Source organism: Notolepis coatsorum (assembly GCF_963971535.1).
Source record: "Notolepis coatsorum genome assembly, chromosome: 18".
NCBI lineage: Eukaryota > Metazoa > Chordata > Actinopteri > Aulopiformes > Paralepididae > Notolepis > Notolepis coatsorum.
Genome location: NC_140182.1, coordinates 55,560,027 through 55,583,786, shown reverse-complemented (window position 1 = coordinate 55,583,786; position 23,760 = coordinate 55,560,027). Strand labels below are relative to the sequence as shown.

Here is a 23,760-nt window from a genome sequence, read left to right as displayed (position 1 = left end):
TGCTGAACGTGCAGTCCAAACGGCCAAGGGGATTCTGAGACAAAAGGACCCCCTACTTGCTTTAATGGTTTACCGTTCTTCTCCACACAGCAGTACGGGTGTCAGTCCGGCAGAGCTCCTAATGGGCAGGAAAATCAGGACGACACTGCCCACTCTGGCCAAGAACCTGCAACCAAGGTGGCCGAACAAACATCACGTCAGAGCTCGAGATGCTGCGGAGAAGAGCAAACAGGCCTTCTACTATAACAAACGCCATGGCGTGAGAGAGCTCACACCACTGCAGCGAGGAGACCATGTTCTCACCAGACTGGACAATCAAAAGACCTGGTCCACACCTGCAGTAGTGGCAGGTGAGAGCATTACACAGAGGTCTTATCTCATCGAGACAGAGCAGGGTGCTCTGTACAGGCATAACCGTCGACATCTCCAAGCGGTGCCCGTAGCGGGGCCTCCAGCGAATGATGACACAAATCCCGGGAATGACACACCTGACATTCAGATGAGCCCAAACCATGGCTCGCCTGGTCCAACAAGGAACACTGATGGACTGATCCAAACCAGGTCTGGTAGACCTGTTAAACCTGTCCAGAGACTTGACCTGTGAGGGGAGAGTTCAATAATAATTTGTTTTGAAGGGTGTTGATAAAAAAAAATAAAAAATAAAAGGGAGATGTCATGGTTATTGATATGTGTTGATACTGTTAAAGAGAAGATATCAAAGTTATTGATATGTGTTGATATTGTTAAAAGGAAAAAGGGAGATGTCATAGTATTGTTAACTGACTACAAGAGGAGTATACGTTACGACATGTTTACGACAGTTAGTGGGGGTGGCGCGAGAGGCAGGGATTGTTGGGATTGAGGAACCACCTGAGGTAGTAATAAAGCGTCTTGTTTACCAACCAACTGTTCCGTTGTCCGTTAATATCTAAGATATTACAGGTTCCAGCCTCTCTCCCCCTCTCCCATAGTCTCTCAATAGTTCATTGAGAGAGAGAGGTTGTTTACAGTGTGTTTGTTTTGTTTTGTTAGCATGGCCATTAGCTGCCAATTTCATGGCCACTAGTCTTCCTGGGGTCCTCAAACATTCCCTTGCCGTCCTTATACCTGAACTGATTCAGCTGTTTTGTGATTCTTGGTTGTGTGGGATTTCACCTGATATCCCACCTCATTGGTGTGTGTGTGTAGAGTGCGGTTTGTCAGAGCCTAGCTTAAAACTCAGGAGAGGTGTTTTTGGCCAACAGTTAGGCTAGTGGTCCATATCTGCTTCCATTTATTTGTGCTAAGGCCAAACTTTACATTTTCAAATTACAAAAACATAAAGACCTATGAAGTCTGCCATACTGGAATAACCGCCATCTTGAAATATTGGAAAAACACTTCCCTACTCCCCCTCGCCTGATCACCTGATTTTTACCAAACTTTCTGTGTGGAATCTGGGCACTAACATCTTCAAATGTGTCATTTAGATCATTGACAGGCCAAACTACAGTATATGCCCGCCATTATATCCAATAACATTTTGGAAAAACGCATGGTAAACAGTTATGTATTATGTATTACTTGTGAATGTAACTGAATGTAACTCTGATTTCCCAAACTTGACAAAATGTGTTTGCCTTGACAAACGATAAATGATTGGAATGAGGTGAACAGACTGAAAATGTTATCTTATTAGATAATACAGATGATGTATATATATATCTTTTTTTTATTTAATTTAATTGCATATATTAACAAAGTGTTCCATTGGGGACATAATTTGTAGTTGAAAAAAGGTAATAATAATAATACATTTCATTTGTAAGATTCCTGAGAATGCTACAGAGTTAAAAGAATAAAATAAAAATAGATATATAAAAAAAAAAAAAAACACATAGCAGAACAACATATGATAAGACATAAACACTAATAAAAGGCCTTTCTAAAAAGGTAGGTCTTGAGTCCACGTTTAAACGTGCCAACAGTTTGTGGTGCTCTCAGGTGGTTGGGGAGAGCATTTCACAGTCTGCGTGCGGCTGAGCAGAAGGCTCGATCGCCCATGGTGTGCAGCTTAGTCCTGGGGGCTTTGAGGAGGTAGGCTGTGCCGGAACGGAGGGATCGTGAGGAGGACTGGGGAGTGAGGAGTTCCTTGAGGTAGGCAGGGGCACCACCGTGTACACACTGGTGAGTGAGGAGGGAGACCTTGTACTCGATCCTGTGTTCCACGGGGAGCCAGTGTAGTGATCTGAGGATGGGGGTGATGTGGTCATGTTTGCGCACCCTCATCAGGATCCTAGCAGCGCTATTCTGGATGGATTGCAGTTTTTGAATGCTTTTACTAGGGATCCCAATGAGGAGTGCATTACAATAGTCCAGCCTGGAGGAGACGAAGGTGTGGACGAGTTTCTCTGAATCTGCCAGAGTGAGTGAGGAGCGGAGTTTTGTGATGTTCCTGAGGTGAAAGAAAGAGGTCTAATACATTGCTAATTTGCTATATCGTGATATTATAATATTTTGACTAGTATTGTGATAATATCGCCAGCCCTAGTAGCTGTTCTAAGTGTAGCATAGTGTTACATACATGTATTACAGCTGGGGACCTGCACGTTTTTTGCAAGACTTAGGGCAGAATCCACAGAGAATGGATTGTGCCAAGCAAATTGCATTCGCGGAGCCTGCTCTGCGTCTGGGAGCTATCCACGAAAGCACATTGCACAATGAGATACCAGCGCAGACACGCCCAATAATGTGTGGCTCGCGAGCAGTCTGCACTCTGCACCCCTGACAGCGCTCTTGGCAGATATGTGTCAAAATATGTAGAGCGCTGTCAAGTTTAGCGTGCTGTCCAAAAAAGAAAATAAACATTAAAAGCTAACTAGAAATCAAGAAATCAAGATGGAAAGCAGTAAAAATAAACCTGCAGTTAAAACCAAGAACGGCAAACGCCTTCTAAAACCCAAAAATGATAGCCATACAGACGGACAAAGCCACTGCCGCTAAGATAACAAGCGTAACACGCCGGCTGCCAGTGCCACGACGAATGTGGAGAGATCTAATTCTGTATTTTAATCTGTATTTAACCTTTATCTATTTGGTGAAGACCAGTTATTCTAATTAAAGAATTTACATTATCTATCTGTCCCACTTTGTCCCACCAAAATCTTACTGTTGTCCTGCTTTTGCACTCCTCTATACATTACGAAATAAACTAAATACAATACAAAATGAACGGAATACTAAAGAAAATAGATCTTATGAGTTATGAACAGTATCTAACTTGTTCGAGAAATATAAAGCTGCGTGCCTACCAATAGCCTTCGCAACGCGTGATTTAGAAATAAGGCTAAGCACTGACATTCCAAATGCTTGGTTCTGAGATGATCAATACAGTAAACATTTATTTCTGATATAGGTGCTGATCAGCAATAATGCAATGTCATGATTATTATTATTCTGAAGTTGTTATTATTATTATTATTATTATTATTATTATTATTATTATTATTATTATTATTATTATTATTATTATTATTATTATTATTATTATTATTATTATTATTATTATTATTATTATTATTATTAAATTAAGAGTTAATTAATAATTAATTAATAAGAACTCCTCTCCCACTATAATCTAATTATGAAATCAGATATAGGCCAGGGCTTTACAACTTAATAAAGAGATTGAATATATATATATTAAATGGGATAGAAACAAAATTAAATGTATACCATATACAATAGAATATAGTGCTATAATTATATAATGCTATATTTAATTCCGTTTATATCCCATTTAATTGTATTCAATCTCTTTATTAAATTGTAAATCCCTGGCCTATATTTGATTTCATAATTAGATTATATTCTAGTGAAGGAGAGGAGTTATTATTAATGAATTATTAATTTAATAATAATAATAATAACATCGTTTTATATAAGGTCGCTTATAGGGGAAGAAATAACAAACAGCTAAGGGGCTACACAACCCTGACTGTATTTAAATAATGAGCTTGGCAAATACTAAATGATATATTAACCAATATTAAATGTACACAAAATGGCGGACACTCTTAACTGGAGGGGACAGGGGTACCAAGTTGAATTATTACATTTAATGTGTAACATAAAAACACACATGCAACATATCACATTAATATCCTGTGGTCACATTAATATCCTGGGGCTAATCAAATTTACATGCAACCAGTATCCTAATTATTATTATACAATTTATATATCACAATGTTCGAATGAATTATACAATTTATATATCACCATGTCCGAATGAATTATGAGTCCTAAGCTAACAAGGTCGTTGGAGCTCTGAATGGGGGGGGGGGGGGGGGGGGGGGCTGATGAATTGTCCAGAGGAGAAAGATGAGGACGGAGACGATGATCTCTGGAGTTCCTACTCCAGAGGCTGATGTAGATCCGTGGAAGACCGTCGGGTAGTCGCTGGATAGGGGGGTCTCGGTTCCTATGCTCCAAAACGCTGGTCTTCGGTGTTGGAGTATGTCACTCCACTTCTCCTTTGGCGATATTACGATATCGTTTTTAACTGGTAATTCACTTCACCAACATTACCATGCAGCGTTGTAGCAAAAATCAACTCTCTCCTCTCTCTCTCACTTTTTCTTCCCCAACTAACAGTATCTTTCTCTCTGTTCCAATATGTAACGTGGGTGAGTGGCTCGCAAACTATAACTCTTCTCCGTCCCAATACGTGCAGGTGCACGCTGTATACAGCCACTATAGCGATATATGTCGCATGTGGCTTTATATTTGTCGCTCAAATTAGATTATGTTTATACAAGCATAACGCCAAAGCCCACAACGTTATATAACTATATTTAAATAAGTACGATTGCATGGGATCGCTGCTCAATATCTTGATTTGATATTGTCGTTCGAGATATTCTATATTCTTTCACGGTCATGCCTGTCTGCACAATTACTGCTGCCATGAAGAGGCTCATTTACATAGAAAGGGCACATGTTCCGCCCATATTACCTCATTTAAATATACGCCAATTGCACGGATGCAAAGCCGACGTTACGCATGAGCAACCTCGTTTCATTCATTTCAGAGCGAGATGCGCTGGCTTTGCTTTGATTGATTGATTGAAAAGTTTATTAACAGATTGCAGAATGGGTACAGTCAGGGCCGCCTCAGGGGGTGTGCGAGCAGTGCGGTCGCACAGGGCCTCGCGGGAAGGGGGGCCTCGCACAAAAAAGAAAAAAGAAAAAAAAAATAATAATTTGCGAGGCCCCCCTTCCCGCGAGGCCCTTTTTCATCACAGACCTAAAATCTAGTTTAGCTTATATGCTTATATATTTCACATTAGACACGTTTGTAGAATGTGTCTGACTTGTTCCTGGCTCTGAGGCTCTGCAGTCTAGATACACTATTGGAGGCAGCTCTGAGGCTCTGCAGGCAGCAGAATTGGTTTCAATGAGGGGAGGGGTTACAGGTAAGGTAGCGTCTGACTATTTCGCGCGTGCAGCATTGGAGGTTATGCCAGCCAAGATGAAGAGGACATCGTTCGGCAGATGGACTGAAGATGAAAGTTGTTGCATGTTAGACAGTTCAGTCAGGCTAACCATCCCGGCTAAAGACAGGGACAGCTAGTTAGCTTTAGCTACGTTATAATATTGAGTGCTAACGTGTGGTTCAGTCGGGATATAGCCATGATGATGTCGGCTAGTAGCTAGCTTAGCTAAAGGCTAACTAGCGTTAGCTAACCTAGAGACAGCGCATGCAGCATTGTTATGCCAAGATGAAGAGGACGGTCGTTCGGCAGATGAACTTCGTCAACTCCACGCGGTTGTCTCCATCCTCTTGGACGTTTGGTGAGTTTTTAATGCACTCTATTCTATTCCCGCCGTGGATATCTCTCTCTCTCTCTCTCTCTCTCTCTCTCTCTCTCTCTCTCTCTCTCTCTCTCGGGAGCCAAACGGGCCGACTAGCTGTTGTAGTACTAGTAGCTAACGGTGTGTGGCCTGGTGTCAGCACCTGGTGCGAGGGAGGTGAGCTTGGTGTTTCATTATGAGAATATCTCCATGCTCAAGTCGGCTATAGTCCGCGAGGGACTTGTTGCCGGCACCGCTATGGTAAACACCACTCTGTAGTGGGACGTGTATTGCCTTCTTTTTCCCTTCTCTCTTCGTATGAGAAGAGGAAAACACAGCGGCTGTCTGAAGTGTTGGCCTGTATTGCTTTTCTCACGTTGTACAGTTTTTCAGTGGTAGCCGCATAGCTTGCTTCTGCATTAGCTAATGGTTAGCGATAGCTGGGTTGAGCTAACTGTTAGCCAGTTAGCTGTTTAGCTACGACGTTAGCTGCTCGTTTTCGCTCGGCTGGGAACGTTAGCTTGATGCTATCAGTTAGCCTAGAGTTAGCTGTTAGCTTGTGCTACGACCATTGACATTAGCCGTGAGAATAGCAGGCCCTGGCACTCTGACTACGACATCATCTTTGACAGAAGATGTAGTCGGGCCTGCACCATGACAAGGCTCCGGCCATAGCTTCTTTTTGTCCCGCCAGCGAGAGGCCTTTCGTCAACGTGGAGACCTGTGTTGCGGCCTTTCGCCCTGCGTTCCTTGGTGCAGGTAAGATGTCCATTGGACATTACCCCACTCTTCCTTCCTTCCCCTCCCGAATGTTTTGTTAATAACGATGTTTTTTTCCAAGCAAAACATATGTTACTTCACAACATTTGGAGATACGACATGTGCTGTGTGTGAATTGTCTTGGTCGTTTGTGTAGCTTGGGTAGCGTTGGCCAAGCTGTGTGTGGCCTGGTGTCAGTACCTGGCTACTCTATTTGCAGTTAGCCTATTTAGCTGATGTCGGCCATTGGCTCCTTGCTACTTTGTTTTCTCTGGTATAGACCCTCTTCTCCTTTGGATTTAAGTGTTAATCTTTGTCCTTTTGGATCTATGTATATTCATGTTGCCTTTGTGAAGTTATCTTTTCCTTCTGTTTTGTTCTTCCATTAAAAGTTGAATATCCTTTAGGGGCTCATCTTTGCTTATCTCTCTCATACATGCTCTCTCTCTAACACACACACACACGACACACAGACATGCTCTCTCTCTCTAACACACAAACACACATGCTCTCTCTCTCTCTCTCTCTTTCTAACACACACAGTCTGCCTATGGCGGCCTTTCTCGATGGCTAGGCTGTGCTCGCTGAGTCTGTACCTAGTCAGGGATCTTCAGTCACAGTGCTCAGGTATTCTGCCACTGTGTACTCTCTGTTTAGGGCCAAATAGCATTTCAATTTCTTTCCAATGTCTCTCTCTCTCTCTCTCTCTCTCTCTCTCTCTCTCTCTCTCTCTCTCTCTCTCTCTCTGTACACTGTATATTGACTGTAGAACGGGAGCTCTCTCTCGCTCTCTCTCTTGCTATATGTTGACTGTATCATGCCCAGCCTCGGGCAGCGCTATTATCTAAGAATATGTTGACTGAAAAAAATAATAATAATAATAATAATAATTATATATATATTTTTATTTTTTTTACCTTTTGGGGGGGGGGGGGGGGGGGGGGGGGGCTCGCGTTTAAATCTTGCACAGGGCCTCGCATTTCTCCCAGGCGGCCCTGGGTACAGTACAGTACAGCTCAATACATACAATTGTTAAGGGGATGCAGACCAGAGAAAGACTTTCGTCTTGTTTACATCAGGGTCCCCCATTTTCAATTCATCAAAACATATATGACATATACAGATAGACAGTACTGCTACATCTATACATTTATGACATATCAGATTTGCAAATACAGTACTGTTTGTGATACAAAAAGTGTCCTGAAAAAGAGTGTATATACATTTGCCGTAGAAACTGTACATTGGAGGAGGTTGGGTGGGTGGGGTGGGGTTGGGTAGGTGGGGGCTGTACATTGGAGGTGGGGGGGGGGGTGGGTAGGGGACACACACTGTACACTGTACATTGGAATACTGACAAAGCCATACTTGGTCATTTACTGTACAACTGAGTTAGGCATTTGTAGGGGCCAGTTTCGAATTGCAGTCTCCCGTAGGTGTTCTTTGAGAGTGTTTTTGAAAGTGGGTAGTGATTCACATTCCTTTACAGCTTAGGAAAAAGCCTGCAAAGCCTTTGTGGATTCTGCCATTAGTACTGATGCTTTGCACACTCTGTGCATTTGTACCAGGCATGTTTACCAGTAGTTGCTGTCTAAACAGCATCCTGCTCTCCAGCATGGCCTTTGTCCAGAGGTCAGTGGCTCCAAGCTGCTGTGTTGTGTGTTGATGGCTACTGTGATTTCATCAATCAAGCACAGGCTCCTTTGTCATGACGAAGTCAGCTCTCAGCAGTGTGCAAACTTGTGTCAGGAGAATGAGAACAGTGTTTGTATTGATTATAATTACCAGGGGGTGAAATACCATCTCATGTCTGCAGAGCCCTGGTAGCCTTGAGGGCAGCACTGGGGAACACCAGCGGCCTCGTGATTCTATTCCCGTTCTCCACGCATCACACATTTTAATTTGATCACATCAACACATTGTGGCTTTTAATTGATTTTACACCAGCCCACAGCATAATACCCGTAAGCGTAAGGACGTGATTGTTGCACTTTATGGACTAACAAAACCGATGATTGAATTGTTTTCTATAATTGCTAATGTGTTGCACGTTCAAACTACCTCATGAAAGCTGTTGAAATTATGAAATTACTGTATGTCTTAAAGGGGCACTTCACTAAAAAGCAATGCAGATTTAGTTTGCACATGATTCCCACATACATCCAAAAACTGTTTTGCACACATTAATTTTGTTACAGTTATTGAGAGTTTAAATATGGCCACCAGTGATGTCATCGGGGACATTGAATCCTTGTGTTGTGTTAATTACAGCTCAATGAAACAATAATGTAGCAGTTCCTATAAGACAAGGTATATTTTCATCTACATCATTTCACGGAGTTGTCAAACTAATTTACTCTCAATAACTGTCAAACTAAATGAACGTGTGCAAAACTGTTTAGAGTTCTTCGATGCGTGTGTGATTATGGGCAAAATAGATCAGCAAAGAAATTAAATAAAGTACCGACCTCCATCTCCCTTCCTCTAAACCGCTGTCCTTCTCTCCCTCTCTCCATCTCCTCAGGCGTTCGGCCAGGCCTACTCCAACCAGCGTAAGGTGGCGGAGGACGGGGAGACCAACGAGGAGACCCTGCTGCAGGAGTCGGCCTCCAAGGAGGCCTACTACATGGGCCGCATCCTGGCACTGCAGTCGGAGCTGAAGGCCAGCCGGTCGCTGGCGTCCAACGACCAGGCTGAGAGCGAGAGGCTGAGCACGGTCACGCAGGAGCTACGAGAGGTGACTTTGTCAATCGTTTTATTGTTTTCATGCCGTGTTTGCGGAGGGATACTGTACACAGATGTAGCTATTGTAGAAATCCTACTTTTTTTTGCATTCTTGCTCTACCCCTCCAAGCAGAACTGCTTCTTAATTAAATCCCGCTGTACACCAGTGCTCTGCTGGCCACGATTTGTCTTCATTAGACTTTAGCAACAATTAATTTATTTATTTCTATTAAGCAGAAATCCAATTAGAATTGTTCATTTTGAACTAAACTTTACACTGTATGTGCTGTCATTTGGCCTGAATACCTGAAAACCTTCTGCAAGCTTCTACCGATAATGTGGTCCAAACAGCAGATCAGTCACCCCATGATGTACCTCATCATGTTAGAGGAAAACAGTGATTTTTTTTTTTTTTATTATTATTATTATTATTATTATTATTATTATTATTATTATTATTATTATTATTATTATTATTATTATTATTATTATTATTATTATTATTATTATTATTATTATTATTATTATTATTATTATTATTATTATTATTATTATTATTATTATTATTATTATTATTATTATTATTATTATTATTATTATTATTATTATTATTATTAATTATTATTATTATTATTATTATTATTATTATTATAATTATTATTATTATTATTATTATTATTAAGCGGCACGGTGGTGTAGTGGTTAACACTGTCGCCTCACAGCAAGAAGGTCCAGGGTTCGATTCCCGCTTGGGGACCAGGTTTCCGCGTTGCCAGGTACCAGGTGGGGGATCTCCCAGGCCTTTCTGTGTGGAGTTTGCATGTTCTCCCCATGCTCGCAAGGGTTTCCCCCCCGATAAGATAAACCCAATGGAAAAACATGCACACAACAGATCGCTGACACTGTCGCGTCCTTGACGAAGACGGGCAGGAGCACTTGGATTGGTCCCCGGGCGCGGTACCTCGCCGACGCCCTGTCTGCTCCCGGCTGCCCTTGGGGGGAAGGACGACGGAATGGGTTAAGCGCAGAGCTCAATCGCATCGGCGACTGAGAAAAAAAGACAATGCATGTGTGTGTGTATTTCAGTGTGTGTGTGCCGCTCTCATTGCATGTCCCAGTTCGTTGCATGCCGAATAAAGACCTCTAAAGAGGTCCTGCATTATTATTATTATTATTATATTATAGCACAAGTAACCGCAAACTATAATACAATGTACAATTAGCACACTGATTAATTTTGATTTTGTCTCGAATACATTCCACATAAATTCAAATTAGGGAAAAATATCCTTAACTCTATTACGTGATTCCTCGCCAACCGTTGTGCGCCAAAAACGTAATATTACGTTTTTGGATTGTTTTTCCTTTTTTTCGATTTTAATTTCAATATTACACTCACGGACCTATATGTTACCGCTGAAAACCATACTGAGACGGCAAAAGTGCAGTACCGGCCAGATCCTGCTAGGTGGCAGTATCGCCCACCTTTTGAAACCCTGTTCCAGACCCTGTGTCACATCTAATGTCCTCCGGGCGGATAATTTGGTCCAGGCAAGTCTAACGCTTCACCCGATCACATTGTCCCATGGCCACTCGATGCATCTGTTGTGCCGGATTATGTCGGGGACCCGATGGACACCAATACTGGAAATCGCGATCAGACAATTGGAATATTCTTTTTGGAATACCCCCGATCAAAGGTAAGGACTATCTGACGTCAATTCCACCTTGATCCTACAATGATTTCATATCAATCCAGCTGATCAGCGTGTGTGGTGTTCAAAACGAATGCCGTTGATGACGATCAAAGAACGCCCCCCCCCCCTCCCCCTTTGATGCATTCATGATGAAACATAATACCTATTATATACATTTGACTTGGAAACAGTAGCGTGTCCAGGCGAGAAACGACTTTAGCAAACTTCACATAGTGCCCTATAACTCAGCTTTTCAGGAATTAGCCCAGATCACTCCTAAACTATACAATACTCACCACGGGATAACGTGCAAACGTATACATGAAAAAATTATTATTATTATGTTCGACGGGAGAAAGTGACTGTCAAATGACCATAGTATTGTCTCCATAGTAGGGATGTTCGATATTGGCTTTTTTACCGATACCGATATACCGATATTGTCCAACTCTTAATTTCCAATACCGATATCAACCGATATCAACCGATACCGATATATGCAGGGTTTCCCCCCCAAAAAACTGAATAATTTCAGGTAATTAACATTACATATCTCTTGTCGTGGAATTAACACAACATTATGCATACTTTTGACAATAAATAAAATCTGAATTTGTTCTTACTTGCTTGCCTGGGTAAATAAAGCCTAAATACATGTTAAAAAGTAAAAAGTAAAACCGATACCGATAATTTCCGATATCAGATTTTAATGCCAATATCGGTAGGCTGATAATATCGGACATCCCTATTCCATAGCTATAATATAGAATATAGATATAGCTCTCCAAACATAGTGACACACAGTGAAAATAGGCTATGGAAAGCTGGCGCATTAGCTACAGGGATAAGGGTAATGGCTGGCGCTGAAAGTGTTAAGATGTTGCTGCTCTGATGTGTCCAGTGGTGCAGCCCTGTAATGCAGGGTAGATACAGAGTGGTGCAGCCCTGTAATGCAGGGTAGACACAGAGTGGTGCAGCCCTGTAATGCAGGGTAGACACAGAGTGGTGCAGCCTGTAATGCAGGGTAGATACAGAGTGGTGCAGCCCTGTAATGCAGGGTAGATACAGAGTGGTGCAGCCTGTAATGCAGGGTAGATACAGAGTGGTGCAGCCTGTAATGCAGGGTAGACACAGAGTGGTGCAGCCCTGTAATGCAGGGTAGACACAGAGTGGTGCAGCCTGTAATGCAGGGTAGATACAGAGTGGTGCAGCCCTGTAATGCAGGGTAGACACAGAGTGGTGCAGCCTGTAATGCAGGGTAGATACAGAGTGGTGCAGCCTGTAATGCAGGGTAGATACAGAGTGGTGCAGCCTGTAATGCAGGGTAGATACAGAGTGGTGCAGCCTATAATGCAGGGTAGATACAGAGTGGTGCAGCCCTGTAATGCAGGGTAGACACAGAGTGGTGCAGCCCTGTAATGCAGGGTAGATACAGAGTGGTGCAGCCCTGTAATGCAGGGTAGATACAGAGTGGTGCAACGTTTATATGACACGGCTGGAGCTCTGTGGATTTTTATCTTTGTATGTTTGTTCTCATAGTTGTATAATACTCTATGCTAATGCCCTATACTGTAGTTTTGTTTATTTTCCATAAATTCCTTATAGAATAAAACTATGTAGTATACTGTAGTATCTGGCATGATACCACTCTCACAGCATCCATTTTTTATTGTACAGTAAATTTTCATTTTTGAAATTAAATGACAAACATTTGATGGAGCTCAAGGGTACACCGTCACAGGCAAAAGGCGCTCATGCCACACACACTGTGTGTGTATACGTGTGTCAGTATGTATCAGAAGCCACTGAGGCGGGCAGTACGCAGGGTTCGAGTAGGGGTCAGACACAGGCAGCCACGACCCCATTGTGGGGGGCATATCCGGTGCTAAGCTGGGGAATAAGAGAAATGCACTGAGCTCGGCACATGTGAGAAGCTAGAGAGTGTTTGGCTGCTCTCTCATCACACGGTCAACACCACACCACACTCACCAGGCCACATCAAACATCAAACAGCATCACTAGAGTCCACAGGGAGGGAGCTTGAACTGGCAGGGGTTGTACCTGCTTTCATGGGGATTTAAAAAAAATAATATATATATTTAAAATGAGGTCAAATATTGTGTCAAATACAAGTGAAAATAATAATTGGATGTATTGTCGGCCAAATATACAGGCACATTTTCTTTTGTTTTCCCAAAGCATTCACACTTTTGTTGTTTGGACTAAATTACTTTACTGGGGGGGAAAGTATTTCATAATACTTAAATGGCATCCTTAGTTATTTACATTTAATTACTTCACATTACATAGATTTCTAGAATTGGATTCTTCTACTACTACTAGAAGTAAGCCATCAAGATACTCCTCACTCTGAAGCACTCTGAATGTACACGTTTGCAATAAAGGTATTGCAAATTTAGTCTGATCTGGAAGACTAGTTTGTCCATAATGCCTATGATGGACTTATTTGTCCCACTTTTGAACTCCACACCGTCCTCAAGTCGCTTCTCTGCACTATTTGATGATGCGTTCGTTAGCCCGCCTGTGGTTGCCTCGTTTGCAGATGTATTAGCATGCGTGGGGCTAATTAACAGGGGGGTTTAATTGTGAGAGGCAGATGCTATAGCCTCGCTAGGGGCTTAATTTGTCACAGCATCTGATCAACATGTTTTTTTAATATAGATCCAGGGCAATAGATCCTTTTTATATTTGGCATAAAAAAGGAAAAGAAAGTCATGAAGAAAGTTAACTTTTCTATTTTTGCCGGACCCAGAGAGCCGACCTAACACTGTCGAATGTCTCTAACTGACTGACTGACTCCCCACACATGAGTGTCGTCGCCGGGTCCGGCTTAACTAGGCTTGTTTTTTAGCCTTCTCCAAACGGTCAAAATATGAAGTATTGGCGTCCTGGTGGCTCACCACGCTAGGGCCAATTAGGATTCTTATTCTACAGGTAGAGATAACCACAGCACGTGAACAAAAACCCAACCACGGCCTTTACTGTGACTAAATATGAGATCCAGTCTGTGCGGTGAACCCTATAGGATTAGCAGCCTCCCTGCTCTGCCCTGGGGGGGGGCTGTATGCAGTGTGTTGCTCTGTCCTGGGGGTGATTGATTGATTGATTTTATTTATGGATCCAAAGACACAACAAATCCAAGGGATGACATGGAAAAGTGACAACACTTATTTCCAGCATGGTCCCCGATGTTCTGACCAAAGGATATACAAACAACATATAAAACAACACATGAAGCAAAAGTCCAATACAACAAATCCATATTCTACATACTGTATCTAAAAACAAGTCAATATCATCCTGACCAAATACCATAAAATAGCGCATTTCATTATACCATCATTAAAACAACAATACGAGTATGACCTGACAGCTATCCGGCCACTTTACCCCAGAGATATGAGCGAACCTGACCTTTAAATATTCCTCTAGAACCTGACCGTTTTATCCTAAGTGGAAGGCTGTTCCACATTGAGATACCGATGTAGAAAAATTTGCTCTGAGAATTATTTTACTTGACCCGCGGCACCTTACAAGAGCGACCACTGGCCCTGGTATCGTGTCCATGCTGCGTATGGACTATTGATCTGATACTTCAGATAGCTTGGGGCTGTACCATTTACTACTGTATGTTGAACATGTGGTTCAGTTTCACCTGTTCACCTTTATGAATTCGGCACTTCCTACATGCGTTCTGGGAGGCCCACCTAGTATGTACCGAATAGTGTTGTTTTGCATCACCTGAAGTTTATTTTTTTATTTAGTCGACAGACCACTCAACCATGCTGCGCTCGCATAGTCAAAATGACATTGAAGCAAGGAGGACACTAACAGCTTTTCAACAGCAAGTTCAAAAAGCCTGGTATTCCGATACAGGAACTTGAGTTTGCCTGCACACTTGGATAAAATGTTGGCAACACTATTCTCACATGAGAGACACTGCTCTAGTGTAAGTCCTAGGTACTTGACACTAGTTTTCCCTGTGACTACTGCTCCGTTACAGGAGACTTCCATGCGATCGACTTTGCTTAATCTCCTTGTACAAGATGGCGCCGCTATGCCCGGCCGCCTGTCTGTGCACTCCGTCGAGCTTGTGCTTACTTTTGTTAATATTTATAGTTTTAAGAGTTTTGTCTGTACCAACAGTAGGTGCATTTAATGTGTATGACCGTCAGTCACTAATAGACAACGGATTACGGGAAACATACCGATTGGATTACTCCCTGGATCAGCTTTCTGAACCGCAGCAATGGCCTGTTGAGATCCTGAGAACACCAGGACCAGGTCTTGACCCAAGGAACAAAGGAACCATCAGACGGCGTGGGAAGAGAGCTGGGATCCGTAACAGACTGAGAACCAGACGACACCGAACGCCACTACCCAGTATATTGCTAGCCAATGTACAATCAATTGACAATAAACTGGACGACATCCGAGCAAGGATTCAATTCCAGAGAGATGTTAGAGACTGCAATGTTCTCTGCTTCATTGAAACGTGGCTGTCGCCAGAAACCCCAGATCACGCCATCCAACCGGCCGATCACTTCTTCATCCACCGCAAGGACAGATCAGCAGAGTCCGGCAAACAGCGTGGAGGAGGTATCGCCTTCATGTTTAACAACAATTGGAGCGATCCAGCCAACGTGAAGGAATTATCGAACCACTGCTGCCCAGACCTGGAATATATAACCATCAAGTGTCGTCCTTTCTTCCTCCCGAGGGAGTTAACAGCGATCGTCCTGGTCGGAGTGTATATTCCACCGCAAGCCAGCAATAGTGTCGCGCTCTCCAGACTCCACGATGAGGTAAATAGAATCCAAGCCGCGAACGTTAACGCCGCCATTGTAGTAGTGGGTGATTTCAATAGCGCCAATCTGAGAACGGTTTTGCCTGACTTCTATCAGCATGTGACTTGTAACACCAGAGGCGGTAACATCCTAGATCACTGTTACACGCAATTCAAGGGTGGCTACAAGGCTCATTCTGCTAGTGGCTTTGGTAAGTCTGATCACGCGGCCATTTTCCTTTCACCAAAGTACAAGCAAAGAATCAAGAGCACTCCTGTAGTCTTGCGAGAGGTGCAGAAATGGGATTTGACGTCAGAGGAGACGCTCCAGGCTGCGTTTGAGTGCACAGACTGGAGCGTGTTCCGCGACACAGATAACATTAATGTCTACACGGAGACAGTGCTGGACTATGTTCATACTTTGGTGGAAGAAACAATCCCCACTACCACAATTAGAGTTTACCCAAATCAAAAACCCTGGGTAGACAAATCCGTCCGTGAAGCCCTGAAAGCGCGCACCAAAGCATACAACGACGGCCTAGTGGCAGGCAACATGAATGACCACAAGGTGGCGCGATACAACATAAGGAGAACAGTGACAGAGGCCAAACGGCGCTACAGGGATAAAATTGAACTCCAGTTTGAACAGGCTGACTCCAGAGCTATGTGGCAGGGGCTCAAAACGATGACAGACTACAAAGGCACCTCCCTCAAACTGAACAGTGACATCTCCTTAGCAAATTACCTCAATACCTTCTATGCGAGGTTTGATGCTGGTAATAACAACACCAGCCCACAAGCCACGGCAATGGGGGGGGGGGGGGTCTGCTGCTGATGGAGACTCAGTGTTCAGGGTAACAGAGCATGAGGTGAGGCGGACCTTTAAAAAAGTGAATATCAGGAAGGCAGCAGGACCGGACGGCAAAAGTCTGTGCCGACCAACTGGCCCCGGTATTCACTGACATATTTAACCTGTCCTTAGAACAGGCTGTCATCCCCACCTGCCTGAAGAAGTCCACTATTATCCCTGTACCCAAAAAATCCAAGCCTGCTTGCCTCAACGACTACCGCCCTGTAGCTCTCACCTCCATAGCCATGAAGTGCTTTGAGAAGCTAGTAAAGGGCTACATCTGCTCCTCCCTCCCCATCAACATGGACCCCCTGCAATTTGCATACCGCCCCAACAGGTCCACGGAGGACGCCATAGCCCATGTGCTGCACACAGCAGCATCACACCTGGACAAGAGGAAAAGGAACTTCCTGAGAATGCTATTCATCGACTACAGCTCGGCATTCAATACCATAGTCCCCTCCATACTCATAGCCAAGCTCAGGGACCTGGGCTTGAACTATGACCTCTGCCAGTGGGTCTTGGACTTCCTGACGGGCAGACCCCAGGTGGTGAGAGCAGGCAACTGCACCTCCTCATCCATCACCCTCAACATAGGGGCCCCCCAGGGCTGTGTTCTGAGTCCCCTCCTCTACTCCCTGTACACACACGACTGTGTGGCTCAGCGGAGTAGCAACACAATCATCAAATTTGCTGACGACACAGTGGTGGTGGGCCTGATCTCTGCCAACGACGAGAGGGCCTACCTGGAAGAGGTCAAGGTCCTGGCGGGATGGTGCCAGGAAAACAGCCTCTCCCTGAACGTCAGCAAAACAAAGGAGATGATTGTGGACTTCAGGAGGTCGGGGGTCAAGGACTACAGCCCCCTCAGCATCGACGGGGCACCGGTTGAGAGAGTCAACAGCTTTAAGTACCTCAGAGCCTACATATCCGAGGACTTGACATGGACCACACACATTGACAGTGTTGTGAAGAAGGCACGACAACGCCTCTACTTCCTCAGGCGCCTAAGGAAGTTCCAAGTCAGTCAGAAGATCCTTAAGAACTTCTACTCATGTACAATAGAGAGCATCCTGACTGGCAACATCACCTCCTGGTTTGGGAATAGCACTGCACAAGACCGAAGCAGACTACAAAGAGTGACACGTTCAGCCGAACGCACAATTGGAGGGGGGCTCCCCACCCTCCAGAACATTTACAACAAGCGGTGCAGGGGCAAGGCTAAGAGAATCATTAAAGACTCCAGTCACCCGAACAACTGCCTCTTTGAACTGCTGCGGTCAGGCAAGCGATACCGGAGTCTCAAGGCGAGCACAGAAAGACTCAGAAGAAGCTTCTATCCCCAGGCCATCAGGCTGCTAAACGAACAATGAACACTACACAACAACAACCATCAAACGCACATAGCACACACATACACACGCACACACTCACTTTAAACAAACACACTGTAGCACCCACTCCACACACTTTATAGCACACACTCACTTTAAACAAACACACTGTAGCACCCACTCCCCACACTTTATATTTATTGATGAAGGATTGCACTACAACTCGTACACCTTACTGTAAATTGTACCTAAATTGTACCTCATCCCATTTCTGCTTTGCACTATATAGTATTGTACATTAGTACACTGCATAGTATTGTATATTATATGGTAACTCAGTTACGTCTATTCTGCATCGAACATTGTACATATGTCTATACTGAACACTGTGACCTCATTTTCTACTTCTAATTTACATGCTATACTATGTTATTTGATACTATCTTGTCTAGCACAGTCTTTGGAGCGTAACAGTAAGAAGCATTTTGTATGAAAGTATTCTGTACTTCTGTATGACAACTATTAAAGAAACTTGAAACTTGAAACTTGAAACTTGTTGTGCCAAAAAGGATCGACTCAGTCTTGCCTAGGTGAATGGACAGATTATTATCTATCAGCCACTCTCTGGCACTTTCTAGCTCAGAACTCAGAGCTCTCTCAATCTCCCTGACATTTCTACCTGGCACCAGAAGTGCTGAATCATCTGCATACAATAGTAGTTTACATTTCACAGATGCTGGCATGTCATTGACATATATTGCAAATAAAAGAGGACCTAAAATGTATCCTTGAGGCACCCCACATACAATGTCCAGAGGTTCTGATCTGACGCCTTCCACCTCACAGGGGTGGGCTGTATGGAGTGTGTTGCTCTGTCCTGGGGGTGGGCTGTATGCCAGTGTGTTGCTCTGTCCTGGGGGTGTGCTGTATGCCAGTGTGTTGCTCTGTCCTGGGTACATCTACATATCAAGGTTATTTTAACTAGGGATGTTAGTTTTGTCAGTATCGGTGCTCTGTACTGTCTATGTACTCATACTCATAAATCTACTACTCAGTGCCATGTTTGTTTCAGGAAAACACAAAATTGTAAAAAGATATTATTATATTTATATTATTTTAACTTAAAATGTTAGCAACAGTGTCATATTTAATTAGTTTACAGTCAGAAAGTGAGAAACATCTGAACATGTTTTCAATGTCAGTGTTAGAAATTGGAATTGGCATACGTGAAGGCTGCTCCTAGTGCAGTAACGTAGGAGAGAGGCGAGGAGCGCACTGGTTGGTTCTGAAATAGGTCTCCAAAGGAGTTCACACGCACATGATAAATATAATTAATTTCACATGCATAACTCATCATGATGATTTAAGACAAACTTAAGACAAGCTTTCTCTAGGCTTTTGAAAATGTAGGGGAGACCTTGTTCGTCACGGAGGATACAGAGGAAAACGCCAGCCTTTTTCTTTCTCTTTTTTTGACACACAACATAAAAAATATCGTTACTAATACCTCCGTGGGTCCAAGCGAAGAGACAGGGCAGTCCTACAGGTAGTTTTTGATGGCAATCCTACAGGTAGTTTTGATGGCAGTCCTACAGGTCGTTTTTGACGGTGAACAAGATGATGTGCCTAGGCGGAGCACGCTGCGTCAGTGGAGCTCATAACATAAAAGAATATATTTATCTCAAATAATCCTATTAATATCTGTTCATATCTAAGTATATATCTAAGAAAGATATTTGTGTCCATCTCATTATCCATGCTTTCCCAAATTCAGATTAAGATTCGGGCTCATCCCTACTGTGTATGTATGTGTGTACTGTATCGTTTCCTTATCGGGGAGCTTTCCTGAATGGCCCTTGAGCCTCCCCTGAAAGAAACAAGAATCGATAGTCTATTAAATATTGGGTCACTAACGATATTTCCAAAAAGAAGCCCCCCACTCCAAATTACTTGATTAATTCGTACACTGGCCAGAGGCAGCAGTATTTTATCATGAACTTTAGTTTTGGTCTATATCCCAAAGTATTTCCTCTCTCTCTTCCTCTCACTTATTTAATCCTACCCCTTTTCCACTACTCAAATGAGTGTACTATTTTAAAACATAAAAAAGAAGAAAAAAAATATATATATATGCAAAACAAAAAAACAAAAACTATATATGTAAAACATGAAAGAAATAAAATAAAAATGTAAACACCCGTGAATATCAAGTCCCTTCCTCATCCCTGTACCGTGTGAACATCATTTCCTTATACATCAGTTTGAATTGTCTCATGTTTGGACATTTCTTTAGCACCACATTTAGACTGTTCCACAGTTTCACTCCACATATCGAGATGCAGTGTCTTCTCATGGTAGTGCGTACATTTAGCACTTTAAAATTGTGTTCTCCCCTTAGATTATAACCCCCCTCCCTATCAAAGAACAATTCTTGAATGTTTCTTGGAAGTGCATGTCTTTTTGCTTTATACATTAATTGTGCCGTTTTTAAATTCCACAAGATAATTTAACTTCAATGTCTTTGACTCCAAAAACAATATGTTAGTGTGATCACGATAACCTGCAATGTGAACTATCCTTATGGCCCTTTTTTGGAGTATAAAAAGTGGTTGTAGTGTAGACTTATAATTGTTTCCCCAGACTTCAGCACAGTAATTTAAATATGGTAAAACTAGTGAACAGTAGAGAATGTAGAGTGATTTTCTATCCAGAATGTGCTTTACTTTACTCATGACTGAAATGCTTCGTGAGAGTTTAGATTGGACATGTTTTATGTGAGGTTTCCAACAGATTTTATGGTCTATTATTACACCTAGGAATTTATTTTCATAAACTCTTTCAATAATCACATAATTTATTTTAACTTGTACCTGAGTATCCAATCTACAGTTTCCAAACAACATAATTTTAGTTTTGCTCAAGTTCAATGATAATTTGTTTCTATCAAACCATTCCTTCAATTTCTTCATTTCAGATGTGATGACCTCTAAAGGCTGCTGGACATTCTCACCAGAAAAAAAAGATTAGTGTCATCCGCAAATAAAATACATTTAAATATATTGAATACTTTACATATCTCGTTAATGTACAAGATGAACCGTTTTGGACCCAACACTGACCCCTTGGGGACACCACAAGCAATGTCCAAACATTCAGATTTATAATCTCTCATTGTCACAATTTGTTGTCTTTTGTTTAGATAGCTTCGCACCCAGTCCAATACTACCCCCCTGATCCCATATCTCTCCAATTTCCTGATTAATAGTATCAAATGCTTTTTTTAGGTCAATGAATACTCCAGCTACATGTTTTTTTTGATCTATGGAATTTGTGATTTTTTCAATGAGTTCTATTAATGCTAGTGATGTTGACCGGTGTGTTCTGAATCCATACTGGCTATCGGTGAGTAAATTATGTTTATCAATGAATTTATCTAATCTGTTGTTGAAGAGTTTTTCTAATATTTTTGAAAACTGAGGAAGTAGAGAAACAGGCCTATAATTTGTGAAGTGGTGTTTATCTCCAGTCTTGAACAGAGGCATGACTTTTGCTATTTTCATTTTATTCGGAAATCGACCAGTTTTGAATGATAAATTGCAGATGTGCGTGGGGTTTTGAAATCCCACTAATGACATTTTTTACTATTTTCATATCTATTTCATTACTGTCTGTAGATGTCTTGTTTTTACATGTATTAGTAGTTTCTATAATTTCATTTTCATCTACCGCTTCCAGAAACATTGAACTAGGATTTATTTCAATATAATTGTCTTTTATGTCTTCAGGAGTCACTGGATCTGGGATTTTTCCCGCTAATTCTGGTCCAATATTTACAAAAACGTATTTTTATATTTCTTATATTTATTTTTTAGTTCTATGTTTTATAAATTCTCTATATAGTGTATTTTTCTTTTTACATGCATTCTGTAATCCCCTTGTGATCCATGGGCTGTCTGAGTGTTTATGTTTACTGCTATATTCTTTTATTGGACAATGTTTGTGATATAATAAGTTAAATATAGATAAGAATGTTTCATATGCTTTATCAGTCTCTCTCTCTCTCTCTCTCTCTCTCTCTCGCCCCTCCTTTTTATCTTTTTTCTTCTTTTTCTGAAACCCCCCCTCTCTTTCTCTTTTTCTTGCCCTATCCCTGCCTCTCTCAACTCAGCTCTGGAGTGTCAGGGCCTGGTAGGGGCCATATGTCCTGGATCTCATTGCTGAATTTCCTTTCTTGTGTAGCTCCCAGCCAGGGTCCCACAGTCTGCCTCTGTCAGCAATTCTGCCATATGTGTGGGACGCTTCAGGCTGCTTGGGAGGCAGTCCCATAAACAACACACTTACTGAGAGGAGAGGAGAGGAGAGGAGAGGAGAGGAGAGGAGAGGAGAGGAGAGGAGAGGAGAGGAGAGGAGAGGAGGAGAGGAGAGTGATTGATTGATTGATTGATTGATTGATTGATTGATTGATTGATTGATTGATTGATTGATTGATTGATTGATTGATTGATTGATTGATTGATTTTAGTGTGGATTAGAGACATCATCCCAGGGATAAAAACATGATAAAATGCAAGCACTTATTTCCATCATGGTCCCTGGTATTAAGAGACAGGACATACATCAACATAAAACATCATCATAAAACATTAAGAGACAATATGCATATACAGTATAGAAGATAAAATAATAATAAATATGCTACCCTCTCCTTCCTATAGCGATAGCCATGTTCTTACAGCCTTTTTGAGGCCAGTTCACCTAGGGGCTTTTTTAATGCTGCTGGGCAGGCTGTTCCACAGAACTGCAGTTGAATATAGGAAGGTCTGCTGGCCGTCCGAAATAAGTTAAAATCTAAAAGGGACTATTTGTTTTGAGTCTCTACCTCTGGTTTCATGGCTGTGATTATTTTTGACATATTGGAAATAATTGTATAGGTAACTTGGCACCTCACCTTTATAAATCCTATAGACTAGGCATCATTTTATCATTGATACTCTTTTGTCCACCCTGAGCCACCCTAGGCTGTTGAAGTGGGGCTGGTCTAAATGTGTACAAGTGGGGAGCTGCAGGACTATCTGCAGGAGGGATGCACACGGAAGGTTCAGCCTAAACTCCTCGTCCTATTCTGTCATCCTGCACTGCCACCTATGGGACACTACACCACTTTACCTTCACCTTAGAACACTCCAACATAAAAGCGGTTACCCTACCAAACAACACCAAATAAAATACGGGAAGTATAATAACACAATAGAACATAATAGAAAATAACCTCCACCCATAATCTTTCCTTTATGCATATATAGTACTTTGTAAGACTTAGTGTCCATTTAATAGAGTCGATTCTGTATTATTCCCAACTTTACATCTGAACTTATTTGCTCATATAGTGCATCCAGACCGGTGGCCTGTGCAAATCCTCTATCTCTCATGACAGCGCTGTATGGTACAGTACATGATGGGTTGTTGTTGAACTACCTGTATGGTACATGATGGGTTGTTGTTGAACTACCTGTATGGTACATGATGGGTTGTTGTTGAACTACCTGTATGGTACATGATGGGTTATTGTTGAACTACCTGTATGGTACATGATGGGTTGTTGTTGAACTACCTGTATGGTACATGATGGGTTGTTGTTGAACTACCTGTATGGTACATGATGGGTTGTTGTTGAACTACCTGTATGGTACATGATGGGTTATTGTTGAACTACCTGTATGGTACATGATTTCCATTTCCATGAGAGATAGAGGA

The 23,760-nt window shown here is 42.2% G+C and overlaps 1 protein-coding gene across 1 annotated transcript in view; it reads left to right on the top strand.

Annotated features, from left to right (window-relative positions):
• The window catches only part of LOC311245629 (protein bicaudal D homolog 1-like), a gene marked incomplete at both ends in the record, with an annotated part of 257,330 nt that overhangs the window by 175,567 nt on the left and 58,003 nt on the right, over nt 1-23,760 (top strand). Inside the window, one exon of the mRNA XM_084335542.1 lies at nt 9,119-9,331. Coding sequence (XP_084191668.1) covers nt 9,119-9,331 — 213 coding nt within the window. The remainder of the gene's footprint in view (nt 1-9,118; nt 9,332-23,760) is intronic.